The sequence below is a fragment of the Lissotriton vulgaris genome, unplaced genomic scaffold (assembly GCF_964263255.1).
Source record: "Lissotriton vulgaris unplaced genomic scaffold, aLisVul1.2 SCAFFOLD_2644, whole genome shotgun sequence".
In the NCBI taxonomy this organism is placed as follows: Eukaryota; Metazoa; Chordata; class Amphibia; order Caudata; family Salamandridae; genus Lissotriton; species Lissotriton vulgaris.
Window position 1 is genome coordinate 13,894 of NW_028253248.1, and position 18,417 is coordinate 32,310.

General features: G+C 48.8%; 1 protein-coding gene across 1 annotated transcript in view; it reads right to left on the reverse strand.

Annotated features, from left to right (window-relative positions):
- Window positions 1-5,636: 5,636 nt before the first annotated feature.
- Window positions 5,637-18,417, reverse strand: part of LOC147661086 (claspin-like) — a gene marked incomplete at its 3' end in the record, with an annotated part of 34,765 nt that continues 21,984 nt past the window's right edge. The window contains exon 4 of the mRNA XM_086951347.1: window positions 5,637-5,804. Within this exon, the coding sequence (XP_086807473.1) occupies window positions 5,637-5,804 (168 nt within the window). The remainder of the gene's footprint in view (window positions 5,805-18,417) is intronic.

The following is an 18,417-nucleotide window of genomic DNA, read 5'->3' on the forward strand; positions in this document are numbered from 1 at the left end:
ACACAGAGCCACACACACACACACAGAGCCACACACACACACAGAGCCACACACACACAGAGCCACACACACACACAGAGCCACACACACACACAGAGCCACACACACACAGAGCCACACACACACAGAGCCACACACACACACACACAGAGCCACACACACACACAGAGCCACACACACACAGAGCCACACACACACAGAGCCACACACACACACAGAGCCACACACACACACAGAGCCACACACACAGAGCCACACACACACACAGAGCCACACACACACACAGAGCCACACACACACACAGAGCCACACACACACACAGAGCCACACACACACAGAGCCACACACACAGACAGAGCCACACACACAGACAGAGCCACACACACAGACAGAGCCACACACACAGACAGAGCCACACACACAGACAGAGCCACACACACAGACAGAGCCACACACACAGAGCCAAACACACACACAGAGCCACACACACAGAGCCACACACACAGAGCCACACACACAGAGCCACACACACACACAGAGCCACACACACAGACAGAGCCACACACACAGAGCCACACACACACACAGAGCCACACACACAGACAGAGCCACAGACAGAGCCACACACACAGACAGAGCCACAGACAGAGCCACACACACAGACAGAGCCACAGACAGAGCCACACACACAGACAGAGCCACAGACAGAGCCACACACACAGACAGAGCCACAGACAGAGCCACAGACAGAGCCACACACACAGACAGAGCCACAGACAGAGCCACAGACAGAGCCACACACACAGAGCCACACACACACACACAGAGCCACACACACACACAGAGCCACACACACAGAGCCACACACACAGAGCCACACACACAGAGCCACACACACAGAGCCACACACACAGAGCCACACACACAGAGCCACACACACAGAGCCACACACACAGAGCCACACACACAGAGCCACACACACAGAGCCACACACACAGAGCCACACACACAGAGCCACACACCACGCACACACACAGAGCCACACACACAGAGCCACACACACAGAGCCACACACCACGCACACACACAGACAGAGCCACACACACAGAGCCACACACACACAGACAGAGCCACACACATTCCACTACAAGGCCATCACATTTACTGAACTGAGCCCTGAGGCTTTCATAGTCTGCAGAAATTGATTCATTACAATAGGAGTGCAAGGATGGCTACCTGATAGCGTGCTCAGGGTAGCCGGATGGGTGCTCAGGGTAGCCGGTTGGGTACAACAGCCCCCTCTTTGTCATACTGTCCAAATGGCAGAGAGAGCAGTCATTGGCAGTAATGTCTGTTCCTGTCTCACCAGAGCTCAGACCCATTTTTCTATTATGCATCAGGCCCTTGCTTGCTGTCCTATCTCCGTGACCTCAGATTGACCCACAGTTTGGAAAGGCATATCCATGCGGACCGCCTGCAGCTACTTCCACTCCCTCCCTCAACCCCAGCCGGAAGAAAATGGCACTCGAGGGCTGTGTGGTTACTACAACTTGTGAATCTACTAATCTACAGACACAAGTTATTGTTGAGACTACCTCTCCCTGCCAGACTCACTCTCACAAGAGACACGAAACTGAATGAGCACATTCCCATCAGACTGAAAAATGGGTGCTATGCGCTGGTGGGCAGTGTGAGGAGGCTTGCACTGTCATGGAAGAAGCAGAACAACAGGAAGCACACAATCCAGGCATCTGTCACCTCCCGGGGAGAGGTAAATGGATTAGGCAAAGCCACAAAGGCACGGGACGTCCCCTCAGAGTGTAGAGAGTGAGAACGGAGAGATGGTGTGCATGGAGAGAAAAAGGAAAAAGAGAAGACAGAAATGGAGTTAAAGGAACGAAAGGAAGAAATAGGGAGAAAGCAAATAAAAAAAGTGAAAAAGGCGTACATGAGTAAGAGGTGAGGGCTGAGAAAAACCAAATGAGGGAAAAGGATGCGAGGAAGAGGAGTGTCCGGTGCTTGCCTGTATCGCCAAGGGGTGGGGGTCAAGGGACAAGCAAAAGCACAATGACAGTTCCAATATAAAACCACAACATTAAAGTTTTCAAAAACAGTTGTACATAGCAACTATTCTTTCAGGTTAATGCATTAAAAAAACAACAATAAATAAACTTCTGAACTGCATGCACTCAAGCCAGTTTTGGAGGAACACAACTTATCCGCTGACTCTGGCATAAGAGGCAATGGCCATCCTCAAGGAAGCCCAGGCAGGAAAGAAAGGCCAGGTGCTCTGCCCTAGGCAGGTAGTCCACTGAAGGGGGGAGTTGGAGGGGTCCCTAAGTAAATGGATGGGAAATCCCAAACTGCACTAGCAGAACTCAAAGTGGTTCGGTACAGGAAGAACGTGTAAAAAGGGTCGGCAACGAGAGATATAGGGTGGAAGAAGAGCGTGGAGAGAAAAAGAAAGGAAGAGCAGCGGAAGTGAAGGAGAGAAAGCAGGGGATAATGTAGGAGCCCCCCTCCCCCCGGCCCGAGCTGGAACTGGGGCTGTGGGAGGTGCTGTAACACCCCCATAACACTTGAAATAGTTTAAATAGAAAATGAGCAATCAATCGAGGGATCCTTCCGGCTTTAGATACTTGTTCGCTGGACTAACAGCATTTTTGTGTTTTCAAACAAATAGTCAAATATCCCCCTACGCCCCTTTCGTGGGGTGACGTAATTGCCCCCCCACCCCCACTAAATACCGCTGCTCTTTGCGTCACAAGTGGGTCTGTCTCGGCATTGTCTAGGGACCCCCCCTCCCAGCCCCCAAAGGAGGAAGGATCCTGGGATTTCAGTTTGCACTCGGGTGCTGAGAGCTGCAGTTCGTGCAGAGCATTGCGCAAGGTCGCAGCAGGGACCGCAGAGCTCGTGCACGACGGAAGAGAGCGCATGTCCGGAACCGGCAGGAAGTGGTGCTGTGAGTTACTTTACGTCAAGGAGGTGGTGCATGGGCGTTCACCTGCAAACACCCATGGGTTTTGTCACAAATTCCATCTACTAACATTGGTAGACAGAGATTTACACCAACAACTTGCGCCCCCTTGAGGTAGGTATAAAAGAGAAATGTTTTAATTTCTTACTTTTCAAAATTTAAGTGTGTTGCATTGCACAGAATACATACAAAACGGGAAAAGTGTAAAAGAATTTCTTCTGTTGTGGTGGAAAGCTCCCCTTCCAGTGCTTTGACAGTGCTCTATGGGGTCCAGGGGTGTGTGCGTGGGCGCGTGCCATGCTTCAGTGCGGTAAAAGCAAACTGTGGTTGCTGTGCTGCATTGCGTGAAAGCGGAGTAAATCTGCCCCCAGGTTCGGACATTGTGCGCGTGTGTGCATGCGTGGGCTCTCTCCAAATCAGAATGGCGCAGAGAGGTGTGTTTGCTCACTGTTGGTCCAGTCCCTGCTACTTCAGTGTGTGGGCCACAGTAGTGAACTGGTCTAAATGATGCAGGCAGTGGCACATTGACTCACTGGGGTACCTTCCCAAGATTCGAACCTGTGACCCGCATGGCGCACAGAGGTAAAATCGACAGGAGTATCACCAGACTGAGGAATCTCACTAGCACATGAACATGTGAGCCGCAGGGCGCACAGAGGTAAAGTCAGTAGGAGTATTACCAGACGGAGGAAGCACACTAGCATTTGAACCTGGTACCTGCAGGAAGCACAGAGGTAAAGTTGGCAGGAGTATTATCAGACTGAGGAATCTCACCAGTATATGAACCTGGGAGCCGCAGGGCGCACAGAAGTAAAGTCAGCAGTAGTATCACCAGACTTAGGAATCTCACTAGCATATGAACCTGGGACCCGCAGGGCGCACACAGGTAAAGTCGGCATGGCAGGAGTGCTGGCTCCGCACACAGCGCCGCTGCCAGCACTCTCTCTAACCCTCTGAGCTGCGCCCCCCTCCCCCGCATAGCCGGTGCCAGGCCAGGCGTGGCCCGCAGTTATAAATAAATCGGGGGATGGCCGCTCGGGGTCACTCCACCCACTATCACTGTGCAGTCCTGAGTAATTATTACTGCTGCGTATACAAGTGCGGCCTAAGGCATTGGTCATTACACTGGTGACGAGGGAGGTGACGCGCCCACTCACCTGAACACCTCTGGTGGTGCCCAGCCCCAAAATGGAGCAATCAGCACTTGTGCGCGGCGCCGACCGCCGTCTGCCCATGTGCAATGGTACGCGAGGCCAAGCTCACGCCCGCGAGGTGAACCGGCACTGCACAGCCGGACAACAGCGTCACCACGGCACGCCCTCCAGGAAGACTCACGGAATGCGCTCAGCACAACCGCTCAGCATACACTCATGAGGCATTAACACAGGGTAAATGGCCCACGTGATCAGGCCCCTAGAGGAAAGTAAAAAACAAGCATCCCTCAGACACTGGGACATGAGCGCCTGCAGAGCCAGAAGAGACACGACCACGATTCTCCGAGGCGAGTCAGGAATGCCTCGGATAAACCAGCGTCTTTATCCGATTCGGGGGCGTGGTTTTCGTTCTCTCTTCTTCCCATTGGCTGGAATTTTACCTTCCAGCCAATGGGAATAGGAGAGAAAGAAAAGAAAGAAGCTTAAAAAAAACACCCCCGAATCCGAAAAAGACGGGGCTTGGACCGAGTGACGCCCCTCTCCTCCAATGGCTGGCCAGCCTTTACTAGGCCAGCCAATGGAGAAGAGGGGCGGGTTCTAAATCCCCTCTAAGAATCATTAAATCTTCAGCTCTGCCCACTGCTACGCAGTGAGACGGTCCTCGACCTAAAAAGGAGAAGATGGTCACAAAAGCAGGTAAAAGATATTACTATTGTTATGATTTTCTTTCCATGAAAGGAAAAGGTTATGAAACGGATTGCACCTACAAAGTTTCTGTACTCAAAGACATATAAAAGGCTGTGTCCAGAAGGAAGGTTTACTGTTGCACTTTAAGGGTAGACATGATGTTGTTCCAGGATACAGCTTTCCCAATCAGCCAACCTTCTGATGCAGCGTTTGACAAGCATTATGAGTAGAGTAATCATGGAATTTGTTTATTAGAAAGAAAGCACTAAGTGTCTTCAACTCTATGTGATTGAGCTTTCAGATTGTGAAAATTCATTTAATTACCCTTTCATAGAAAATAAGTAACTATATGGTGCAGCGTGAACAGAGTTCACTTGTCCTAAACTGCTCATCTACCAACACTACTTTAAATACGAAATAAGCTTCAAGACAATCAGTGTTGTTGACAACCAGAATTATTTTATAGCTTACTCTTTCAGAATTATCCCAAATACCCTTTAGAAAGAATAGGTCATTGCCCATAGTCACCAACATACAATAGCACGACTTGCACTGCCATACCACCATAGGATATCAAACCAGACTGTTCAATATCTAGCAGTACCCACTGTTCAGTTACTCTGTATTGATGAATTGGAGGTGACCATCAATATCAACAGAGCCTTCTCCCCAATGAGCCACCTCTCCCTTTTCCAAATAAGCATGAATAAAAGGCCTGCCAGAAGGCGATATTATACTCAAGGTTGGAGATTCTATGTTTTTAAGTAGCCCTACATGGACAAACAACACTTACAAACTTGTGGTAGTAAAGGCCGTACCTTATGTGTTTTCATTTTATTTTTCACAGCAGCACGAATAGCCTCCAGGGATTCTTCCTCATTTTCGTCGCTATGCCGATCACTGTCCTCACCAAAATCCTGATCAAATAGGTCACTGTCAGCAAGAAGACAACCACTGTCCTCCATAGAAGGCCCCTCTTCACTTTCCTGACCAAAATCAAAAAGGTATGCATTAGATACATAGAAGGTAGGACAGACCTGACGTGCAGTTTAAATTAAGGTTTATTTACATACATGAACACAAAGGCTGATTTTGACAAAGTGCCATTAAGAGGTATCCAAAAGGACAAAAAAAGTTTAGGTTTGGTTTCAGTGCAAGACAATCAAAAAAAGTTAGCTGTAACACTTTTTGGAGTTTTGGACACTTTCAACTACCCCAAACCATAGTGTTGGTTGCTCCTGTAGTATGCAAAGTATTCATCCTTCCGGACTAATCTTAAAGAGGTAACAGGAGAATGAGTGACCGGGTATTTCTGCTCAGTGAGCTAAATGTGGAGCGAAGATCTGCAACTGCTATAGATGGTCAAATGGGGCAGTGCAGAACAAAAGGATTTTATAAGAACCAACACTTTTCCATCAAAGGCAGCTACTGCCTTAAAGATCCAGTGGGCTAAATGTGGAGAACTGGAGATCAACGCCCATCGCCACCAAAAAGAAGTGAACATTTACTCAAACATTCAGTTGGCACCTGGATGAGACCATGCAAACCACTGAAACTCGCTTTCTCTTCTTACAGTGCTAACTCCACACATGCTCTCACACCGTTAAATGAGTTATGCACTGCGCATATTCAAAAATGTCCAAGAACCAGATACCATACTATTGAGAGCCTAAGCAATAGCCTGTTTTTTATCTATGAAATGGACAGTCTGCATAAGACTAAAGTACTCAAGAATTCAATTACAGAATTGAAACAAACACCACAGCTGACACCCCCAGGGTTCTCGATGTATGGTTATGCGAAATACTACAAGGAACATTGTTTCTACTACAGAGAGTACTGACTGGGTTTCCAAGAACGAAGCATATGCTATGCAAGTGCCAATTAAGAAAAACAAGTGCCTTAAAGTAATTTCTTTACACCAGTCGTACCAACTACACCTTGTTTATAACACAAGTTAGAGAAGATTGACCTATTCCAAAGCAAAAATTAATCTGAGCTCCAAGCGTTAAGGGGGCACTGCAATACAGTAGCTAGAGGTCAAATGTGCATTGAATTCAGTTAACCCCCCCCCAAAAAAGCAGCTTAAATGTTCGCACAAATCAGTAGCCTCATTGCCAAGTTCAAGAATGACAAAACATATCCCAAGATGTAAAAAACGCAAGTATTTTAAATTGTGCTTTTGATGTATGAATTAGCTCGGAAGAACCTGAATAATCGAATCATCTTTGAACACAAAGATCGAACACCTCAAAATGCTCATTGTGTACCATTCTTTGAAGGGATCTGGTCCATCAGGAGCATCCAATATGGTACGGTGTATTATTTTAATAGCGCATGTTTGCCACCAATGGTCAACATGCTGCTACTAATAAGTAGGTGTACAACTTTAAATTGAGTTTACCCTCCTTCCTTTTCATACAGTTCAAGGCAACGGTTCTTAACCTTTTCACTTCAGTGGACCTCCATTAAATCACTATGGAACCAGAGACCCCAGCCTAAGCGATCTCCATGATGTGAACTTAATTTTTTTCAATACACAAACCAGCACACATCAAACAAATACACTTTATAAAATATTTCTTCAACTGACAAAAGAAATACAAGAACCCAAATTATTATTTTAATGGGGAGATTGACGCTTTAAGTTTGATTTCTAAAGGACCAAGCAATATGCAAATTCTGTGAGATCTCACTTTTTGCTCCAAATGTATATTCTATTTTTGCCAGTGAATACTTGCGCTTCAACTGGGACCACCAATCATCCACATTACTGTGGGGGAAACTTACCCTACTGTCATGAATCAAGCTTAAGATAACAACTTGACTGTTAGCCTCCAATTTTCTTAACATGGAAATATTAATTTTTGGAAACAGTCGCTGACTCCCTAAGAAGGGGTTGGGGACCACAGGTTACGAATCACTGGTCCAAGGCATTTTATAAATAGAACTGTGTAAATGGCTCTATAACAACCTAGCTTCAGGGGTGTAGAATCTTATGAAATATCTTACCCTTAACTGAAGTGGTAGCAATCAGTGAGGTTATCAATTTTAGCAGCACTCTCACATCAGAGCTCTCATACTACCCTCTCATATTATGAGGTGGTTTGGTTTCTAGCAAGGCTCAGATTATTCCACATCCCTATCACGTATGGACCACAAAAAAAAAAGTGGTGGTGTAAAGGGTGATGGCAAATGAATTCAACTTGTCTTCATTAAAGTGAACGGTAAAAGAAAGGCCAACAAGAGCTTTTGCGCTGGATACCCTGACGCGCAGAACGGAGGGCAAGAAAGGGTGACCTCGCAGAAATAATGTACGCCCAATTGGTTGGCCAAATAACCCTGATGGTCAAAAGCCGGAAGTATTTCTGAACAATGGCTATTACAATATTAGTAATAGAAGCGCTGTTCCTGTGTTGTTGCTGTCTGGCCACTTCGCCACGCCTCGCGGCCCCCGCTTCGCGGGGGCCGCTCGTAGGCTTAGACTCTCTCTGGGGAACATCCTTTCTGCCTCCCTTCACGTGCTTTGAGCACCAACGCGCCCCTTGCAAGCGGTCATCTGGTCAACAGGGGTAGAGGCGGGACTGCGAGGACCAGCATTCCTAGCGGCGTGGATCGGCCGCAGCTGGTCCTCTTCCCGCCCCCTCCTCCTCCTCTTTAAAACCTGTGTGGAGTGAGTGAGCCTTGGGACCCTTCCTGCAAAGAAGCGCTGTTCCTGTGTTGTTGCTGTCTGGCCACTTCGCCACGCCTCGCGGCCCCCGCTTCGCGGGGGCCGCTCGTAGGCTGAGACTCTCTCTGGGGAACATCCTTTCTGCCTCCCTTCACGTGCTTTGAGCACCAACGCGCCCCTTGCAAGCTGTCATCTGGTCAACAGGGGTAGAGGCGGGACTGCGAGGACCAGCATTCCTAGCGGCGTGGATCGGCCGCAGCTGGTCCTCTTCCCGCCCCTTCCTCTTGTTTATCCTTCATAGCTTGTGTGGACAACGCGCACGCGGGACGCGCGCGGGGCAACGGCCGGGGCGAAGACCGGGCTAAGAGCGGGCCGTTTGAGGCCGTTCGAGGACGGCAGAGGACGGCAGAGGACGGCCCTGGCCCACCCCCCTTATTGCTCCTAACCTGCTTGTTATTGTATCATCGTGCTGAGACAGGTTAGCTTAAACTGAAGCTCCCTAGTTAGTAAGTCGAGTGACGACCCTGATCTCATCGTAAGCACCATGAGTACTAGGATGACACGTAGCAAAGCTTCCAAAGGTGGTTCACAAATCTGTGGCCCTATGGACGACTTCATCACCCGCACAAATATAGCCATTGATGAAGAAATATCTAAACTTCAAACCCGGGTATCCCTAGAATTGGTAGCTGCACGTAGGCTGTCCGAGGTAATTGCCCTCTCGAAAAAATCATCCCTAGGACATATAGCCTCTGCTGTCACTCCAGCACGCCCTGCCCGCCCAAATAGTATTACCACCCAGGTTGATTTACACCAGCCCCCGATTACTTCCACCCTCACTCCGCCCTTAGAACAATCACGCATTACAGAAGAGCTAAGTTTCGCTGCACCTTCTCACGCCCAGACCCCCACCCTTAATCCCCTTTCCCAAGTATTCCCAACTACTTCCTGTGTTAGTGGTGCACAACCCAAAAGAAAACGCCAATCACGCTCAGCCTACTCTCGTAAAAAGGCAAAGGTCGCAGTCTCCCACCAGCTCACAATGACCAACACTCAGGCAAGTAATGCTTTACCTGAGGGTTCCTCGAGCACACAGTCAGTATGCCAAAGTATGGGAGAGGGTCCAGCCAACACCACCCCAGTAGACGAGGGGGCGCAGGTACAAGACCAGGGAAGGAATGATAAGGAATTTATAGATCAAGTCTGGGAAACATTAAAAAAACTTCTCTCACCACTCGACTTAAGATTGTCTAGGATAGAAAACAATCTACTCGAGATGGAGAAGAGCATTATTGCTCTGGCCACTCTTGGCCTGAGAAGTCTCGAAAACCAGGGCGTGTCCTTATCTGACCCACTTTCGCCAGCCCCCGTTTTGCAAGCTGAGCAGCACCCGCCACCAGTACCTGTTGCTGTAAGGCCTGTTCCTAAGCCGAGGACTGTGGCTGTGGATCAAGTTTCCATAACCGCTAAACCTCAGGCTACCAAACCGCAGATTCCCACACGGAACTCTAAGCCTGGAAAAGTAAATCCAAACCTGGTAGCATCCGCCAGACCCCAGCCTGCCAAAACCCAGGGTCCTCGTCCAAAAGAAAACTTTAGAGGAGGCTATATAGACCTTCCACCAGAGGCCAATGACTATGTGGTCGTGTTGACAGGCGTCCCTGTGATTGGCACTGACCAACACGAAAACCACTGGTCATTGAAAAATAAAACTATGCACTGGCTTAACGTCAACAGACCGATTCCCAATGGCAAAAGAAGCCGAGTAATGATGGTCCGTAGAATACCCTGGGTGGGCCCAACCAAGAAATCTAAGCAAGGGGACTGTGTAGTTGTAACTTTTGAAGACCCACATACGGCGCACCATATCTGTTCCTGGCCAACTAGTGAAGATTCTTTAGTCATACCAAGGCCGCTATCCGATTTTTATCCCCCACGCCAAGTGCATACCCAAGCGGATAACTGTTCCTTGGTGCAGCACCACCCATGGAACATCCATCCCATGAGGCAAAAGAATACTCTTTTACACTGGAATGGCCTTTCAACCTACAATAGATTTGGAGGCCTGGAGGAGGTCGATTGACTTTCTATGTTCCCAGCATGCCCACAACTAGAAAAAGCATCGTCTCCACATGTTACAGACATAATTGGAAATCCAACCAACGGCCCTCCAACTAGCCAAGCCGGGCTTCTGACTCTCTTGCCCCGGGCCATGGAACCGATCAAAATGGCCATTTTAGATTGCAAAAGAGTGGAAACGAGGCCAGACAGCCCCTGTCCGATCCCCCTTCCTCCAGTACAATCTAATATTAGTTTGAAAATAAGTCGCCACCAAACTTTGTCGTGAAACGGGCATATATAATCTCAAGGCAGAAGCCGAGCCCTGGGCCTCTACCAGGCCCACTGATCCTGAAACTTAAGTAGTATCAAAATTACAACACCATTTTTTTTAAAAGGAAGAGAAAAGGGGACTTTGAGAATTATGAAGTTCAAATCTTTCCGAACTATACAACATTGATACAGCAACAGGCCTTCCTGAAGTTAAACTGTGCTAGGACTCGCATAATATTCACTTTGCCCTGCTGCTTCAGGCAAATCTGAAAGTGATGGTAACAGCAGACGCCCAAATATTTAGTTCCCCTGTTGAGGCCCGGTCCATGCTGGAGAACTGAGGTGTTACACTCCCTGCCCTGCTCCAGAGAGTGAAACACAACAGCAACCGAGATCGGCCAGACACAGGAGGGTTTAACAGGCTGCGTTGTCTGTCCGACCTACAAAAGAACCGGTCTGATTCAGATTTGTCCAAGTCCTTTTGTAGAGGTCAACACGCAGACAATAAAGGTAGGGCTCAACAGTGAAAGAGATAGACACCAAAACTACAACATACCCAGAGACATGGGCACGAGTCCCAGACTTGACACAGATGACAGATTAAATTTTAATCTAGTTTTGTGTAGAATGATAGAGGGTTCAAAATAATATGCCAAGACTAAGATCTCAGTTGCTGCTCCCTATGGCAGTACAGTGTTATGGCAAAATGATCTACATCGGGGGACGCTGGGACTGGGCATATGCCTTGTTCTATTTGCTTTTCCTGCCACACATACATAAACCACATTCCAATGGAAAACTATGTACCATATGCTAAGTATGTTAATGGAGTTGGCGAGGTAGTTGCCCAAAATTCTGGCAAAGGGGTTAAATTACCAAGTAACCAGTCGCGTTTTTACTAGATTAGCACATTCACAAGAATGGTTGGGCCCGACTGTCTTTGCAGTTAAACAAGAGAACCTCTAGGAACCAGCCATCTCACAATGGGCTTTAGGCTACTGTGACATGCAATTTCTAGGGTCTGTGCATTCACCACATTGTGCCCACATTCTATACATTATTAAGATTTAGCACTGGGTAAATAAATTGTATAACATCAAATGTGAGGGGTCTCGGCACACCAGCTAACACCACAAGCTTTTTAATATTCACTTTCAGGTTTATAGGAAACCAATTTAGTTACTAAGAAACTGAATAAACAGATCAGAAAATGGAGGGATCAATTGTAAGCAACTACTTATTCCCCTTTTGCCAGAGGTACACTGACTTGGATCTCACCTGAAGTCCCTTTAGTGGTGGCCAACACAAGCACAGACAAAGGTAGATAGGTTATATAATAGGGTCTCGAGAGAGCTACCAATTAGCCCAGAAGTCTAAACCCCTTATGTTCTTAACAAGGGATGCATATTGCTAATTGGGCATGGACTAGAACATTGTTATGGATGTGTCATGGGTAGAGGTCTTCAAACGTTTTTGCTCCGATCCTCCCCTTAAGCAAAATATTTTTTAAGTTGCGCGCCCCCCCCCCCATTTGCGAGGGCGTGGCCGAGCCATCGACCAAGATGGTATTAAAGCACCAGCGCCCAATGCCCCTATTTTAGCAAAAACGTCTTGATCCAGCTGTTCCCACTGTCAGATGCCGCACGGAGAACGCCTGATATCGCGGTGACATGGCTGAGGGTGGAGAGATCCTGCGCTGCTCCGCCCAAGCAGCCACCAAATCCTGATGCAGCGAGGGGCACGATGCGGAGGCCCAGCCAGCCTCTGAGGCCCCGCTGCGATAGGTAGGGGCCACAGGCGAGTTTGAGGCCGGAGCAACAGTGCTCCGCTGGGCCCCCTGCCTACCTGGATTGCTGTGGCTGAGAACACGGGGGACACCCGATGTGGCATCCACAGTAAACTGCGAAAACCATCCGCACCCGGTTGAGTCAACAGGGCCGAGCTGCGTCACGCGCGGCCAGAATGAACACTGCCCCCCTTCCCAGGCCCAACAAGTCCTCACGCTGGCCCCGCTGCACTGGGATATTACATGTGCAACTTCCAATCCTGGAGCGAAGCCCGTGGACATTGGCGGGAGAACCCTCATGTAAGACTGAACACAGACGGCTAACGCTGGTGGGGACCGTCACCTACCCTGCTGCGCAGGAGCGTGCACGGCCAAGGTGAGCGGGGGCCCAAACAAATAAGGAAAACAAAAAAGGGCAAAACCTCCTGGGAGTGGGGAGGTGAACACCGCTGGCCGCACAATTTCTGGTGAGCGGAGACAGCCATCTGTACCTGAGACCCAAGTGAACAGACAGGGCTGGGCAGTGGCACGAGGGGCATGTGCGAAGAATTGGCGCAAAGGCCCGGCGCAAAGGTCCGTGCGAGCCAGATGCAACATCGCCTTCTCCCCTGGCCCAGCAACATCCCCACAAGCCCTCACGCTGCCCCGCCGTGCGGTGATTGTACACGCGCACCTTCCCATCCTGGAGCGGAGCCCGTGGGCATCGGGGGAGAGCCCTCAGATAGGACTGGTAATATAGACGGCTACCGCTGGTGGGGAGCGTCACCTACACGCTGCGCATGAACCGCACACGATCACTGTGAGCTGAGATCACATAATTTCTGCTCCCCCTGCATTTGATGCGCACTGCGCCGCGTGGCCCCTACGGACGGGGAGGGTTGCATTTGTGAACTCCCGCCCCCCCCCCCTCTCCTTCTCCTACATCAGGAACCAGCTGCAACACTACCGACTAGAAATTGCGAAAGGACTTGGAACCTAATTGGACTTTCTCCCTTCCTGCCTTCCACGTGTCCATTCGTGCCAGGTGAGTCTGCACTTGCGAAGAAACAATGGCTGGGCCTCAAAGGCGATCCCCCTCTGATTGCGGACCATGGGGCCAAACCTCTTGGCGCCCAGAGCGGAGGGATCTCAACCCCGTGGGCCTTCCCATCCTCGGGGAATTAGCTGAGTGGCTGTTTCAGACTGTGGATATCTCCTTAATTCCCCTCGCTCAGTATGAGGAGCCTAGGATTTCAACCGTAACGCACGTAACTGGTACCCTTGCTCATACCACAGAAATGGGTCAGGGAGATCCAAGGCAACGCAAGCTTACCTTTGACAGGCCGGGCACATTGGAGCACACAGACCAGAACCTCGTTGTAGACGAGGGGCCGAGCGGAATGATCAGCCTCCCGCCCTGGAGGTATTGGGCATTCGCCGGGCCATTGAGCTCTGGTGTGGGTGGGAGTTGCTGTTTTTGGGGGGGTTTTCTCAGCAAATTCTCTTTTGTTGACCCTTGATGTTCTCTATAGCTTTTTTCCCTCTGTATTCCCTCCTCTCCACATGCAGCACAATCACTACTCTACGCCAGAGGTGCACGTACATACATGCCCCCTTGTGGTGCTCATCTCTGACATTATTGTGGAGGCCAAGTTGATTAACTGGAACATACGCTGCCTTAACCCCAGGAAGTGCAAGCTTGTGCTAGCCTACCTCAGGAGGCACAACGTCAAGATAGCATTTCTGGAAGAATCTCATCTTTTTCCACAAAATTCACCCCCATTCGCTTCCGCTTGAGGGACCCACAGATACTTCACATGCTACAGCACCTATTCCCGTGGAATCTGCCTCCTTATTCACTGCACCCTCCCCTTCACGCACAAGCTTACAGTATCTGATGCACAAGGGAAGTACCTCTTGGTGGTGGGAATGCGGATGGGCAAAACTGTTTTGTTTCTCAATTTTTATGAACCCAAAACAGACAATGCCGCTATTTTCTCAGAGCTCCATACTTTGCTTGACCGCCATGAATATGACACACTGTTCCTCGGAGGGGATTTGAACTTATGGCTTGATCCCTGCTGCGACTCCTCTAACCCCATACAAAACACAAAACCACATGATAACCGGGTAATCCGGGACCTAATGCAATCCCCAACCCTACACAATATATGGCCCTCACACCATCCAGATATACCAGAATATACATTCCATTCGGCACCACATTCAACTTGGACGCGAATAGATTACTGGCTCACTGACGCACTATGCTGTCAGTGGACCAGTGGCATAGAAACGCTGCCCTGCACGCAGTCAGATCATGCTCCAGTACTTCTCCGTCAAAAAATTCCACACTCTACTGGGTGGGAACGCAGATGGTCATTCCCGGCCACGGCCCTGTTGGATGCGCTGTTTAAATCTGAACTACACAATGCGATTGGTGAATATTTCACACTAAATACAGGCTCAGTGTCTCAATATGCATCACTCTGGGACAGCTTCAAGGCCTATATCCGTGGTATTTGTATACCCAAACAGGCCGGGGTCCTGCGCTCGATACATGGCAGCCTTGCCCAAGATGAGGCAGACCTGACACACCTGGACAATTCACCTCCCACGCCAAACACCCTTAACAGACGCAACGCTCTCATACTTGAATTCAACGAGCATGCAGATAGAGATACGAACTTGTTGGGCAAATAAAACGCAGCGCATAGATAAGGAGATGGGGGGCACCCTAACAGGACTCTTGAGTGACTGGTGTGACCCCCCCCCTTGGGAGCGGGTCATATCGCGGCTCTGCGACGGTCTGACGACTCTACAGCTACCGACAATGCTGATATGTTAGAACTAATCTCATACTACCAGTCCTTGTATGCAACCAAACTCCCTACAGGTTTCACACAGCACCTTGCCTACCTGGAGAAGGTTGCAATTGTATGACTAACCACAGGGCAGGCACAATTTCTCAGTGAGCCCTTTACCGTGGAGATTACTCACGCAATAGACGCCCAAGACGGATCGAAGGCCCCAGGCATTGATGGCCTATAGGGGATATTTTACGAGGCGTTTAAACAAACGCTACCAACACATCTGCTCAGGGTATATGCTAAAGCACTTGAAAAACGTACTCTCCCTCTTCAATGAGGGAAGCTGCCATATCTCTCCTGTTAAAACCAGGTAAGGAACCCACTAATTGCCCCTCCTACCGCCCCATCTCCCTAATAAATTTTGATAACTAAATACTAGCCAAGTAGCTGTCCACCAGACTATCACTGCTATTTGACCAAATTCTCTCACCAGTACAATTAGGCTTCGTTCCACAATGATCCACAATCCTAAATCTCAGGACTGTATGCTCAGTGATAAACAGAATATCACCGACTGTCCCAGCAGCAGTTGCCCTTCTCGACGCAATGAAGGCCTTTGACGCTCTGGAATGACCACTTCACATTGCCACACTTCGTATACTTGGCATCCCAGCGAACTATATTGCTCTGATTCCTCTGTTATACTCATCCCCTACAGCCAAGCTTCGAGTGAATGGTTCTCGCTCTCCCCCTTTTCAGGTCTCTCGCAGTACCGGCCAGGGATGCTCCTTATCCCCTTTACTTTTTATAGTAGCAATGGACCCTTTAATCGGGCACCTACAAGAAAAACAAATGTCCCATGGTCTTCAAGTTCACTCCGGACCCCTGCTACTACCTATGTACGCAGACTATATCATGCTTTTTATTAGAGACCCCAGCACAAATCTGTAACCTCTTATAGACCATATCTGCCGCTTCAGCGATATGTCCGGGCTGCGAATTAATTTGGACAAATCAGAACTTTTCCCGATCACGGACTCAACCAACCCGGCAGATGATCTTCCCCCTCGGATGGGCGACTGACACTACCAAATACTTAGGTATTATTCTACACAGAAATAAAGAACAAGTTATTCGCCTTTATTATGGGCCAGCCATGGACCAGCTTACCTCACAAATTGAGCGATGGATTCAGCTACCGGTATCGTTGGCCGGATACATTGCTCTCATTAAAATGAACGTCCTTCCCTGATTTCTATATCTATTCGTCAACATACCAATCTCGCTAAGGCCTTCTTCGCGCAACTGCGTGACCTACTTATCTGTTTGGTCTGGGAAGGACGGAGGCCACGGATAGCTTGAGACACTCTTACATTCCCCTATTAGACAGTGGTTCAGCGCACCCTCAACAAGCTTCAACTGCGCACTATTGGTTCTGTATTCCCCGACGGGCATACGATAACCATGGCAGACCTGGCCATACGGACCGAGATGTCCTATATGGATAAATTCATAGCGACCAGAATGCTCAGTGCTCTCCGCTCGGCCACTCCTTTCCCTCTTCCTCTTGAAGAGTTTGCACCTCTTACTCTGCTTATGACAGACCAGGATGGTGCTCATTTGGTCACCAAGCTACATCGGGCATGTATGGTGCTCAAACAAGAGCAGGACGGGAGGGGTTAATACAATGCCGCAGAGAGGACAACCTGGGTCAATCATTGACCGATAGGTAGTGGACTTGTAGCCACATCAAATAAAGAGGGTATCCCCAAACCATGGGCATAAATTAATTTACTTTAAGTTTATACATCGGATCTCCATCACTCCACTACAACTGAGCAAATACGACCCTAGCAAATCATCAAGCTGCCCAAAAATCTCATATGTCAAATTCACTCTACTGATTTTGCACACGACATTGAAATGCCCGCCCATAACTGCATACTGGAGAGAAGTGTTTCAAGTGCTCTCTGACATGTATGTATGTATGTATGTGTGTTCTTATATAGCGCTCGACTTACCCTTGGGCATCTCGGCGCTTGCATTGGGAACCCGTCCTGGCTTTTCCCTGGGAGATAACCCGTACTGGGCATCCCCAAGGTGAAAGCCGGGCATCCCGCCGCGGGGGGGGGGCCGTAGTGGAGATTAAGCAAGCTATTGCCCAGAGTTACAGAGTGTGAACCCATGATTCGAGTAGGCACCGAAGTGAGAATTGTCGAGTACGTGGCCACTTGGGCTCAGGCCCTGCCGCGTCAGGAATCGAACCCTGGTCCCGGGTCTGACCTCTGCTTCAGGGTATGCCTCCTCTAACCAGAGAGTCACATTTCTCCACTAACTTCCATATCGCTCTCTAACTTCCCTAAGTTGGCCTAGCTGGGAATAGTTAGTGATATAAAACTTTGCCACTGCAGGTTCCTTGCCATGGCGCTATTAGCAAAAAGAGAAATTGCACTACAGAGGGGCTGCAGACACTTTCCAAGAGAAAAGCATGGCTCCGCAGCATGACTTATTGTGACATGCAGATCAACATATACGCTACACTCAACCTCCCACCTCACGACCTAAAGATATCTAGCATGTATACTGTCAAAACTTAGACAAGGAATTTCAAGTCTCTCCAGCCTTATATCCTTCAAGTTTTTCTGACCCAGATGGGCCTTTATCAACGAGTCTTCCACAACCGCCTTTAGCATCGATACAACCGATTCCTCATACCCCCTGTTGTACCTGATGTGATATCAATTGCCTGCAAGCTGCCCACCTTTTCAACACCCCCCTTAGAAATAGCTTATCGTGTCTCTATTGTGACCTCCATCTCCAAGTACACAGAGCGCACATGTGGAGCACCCTCCCTCTTTTTCTTTATTTTCTTATTTCTCGGATTTAAATGTAGACGCATGACAATTCTTAAATCCTTCAAGAAAATTGATGTCGACATTTTTTGTTTATATGAATGTGAATTCAACAATAAAATCTATAAAATAATTATAAAAAAAAAAAAAAGCATTTGCAACATTAACCTG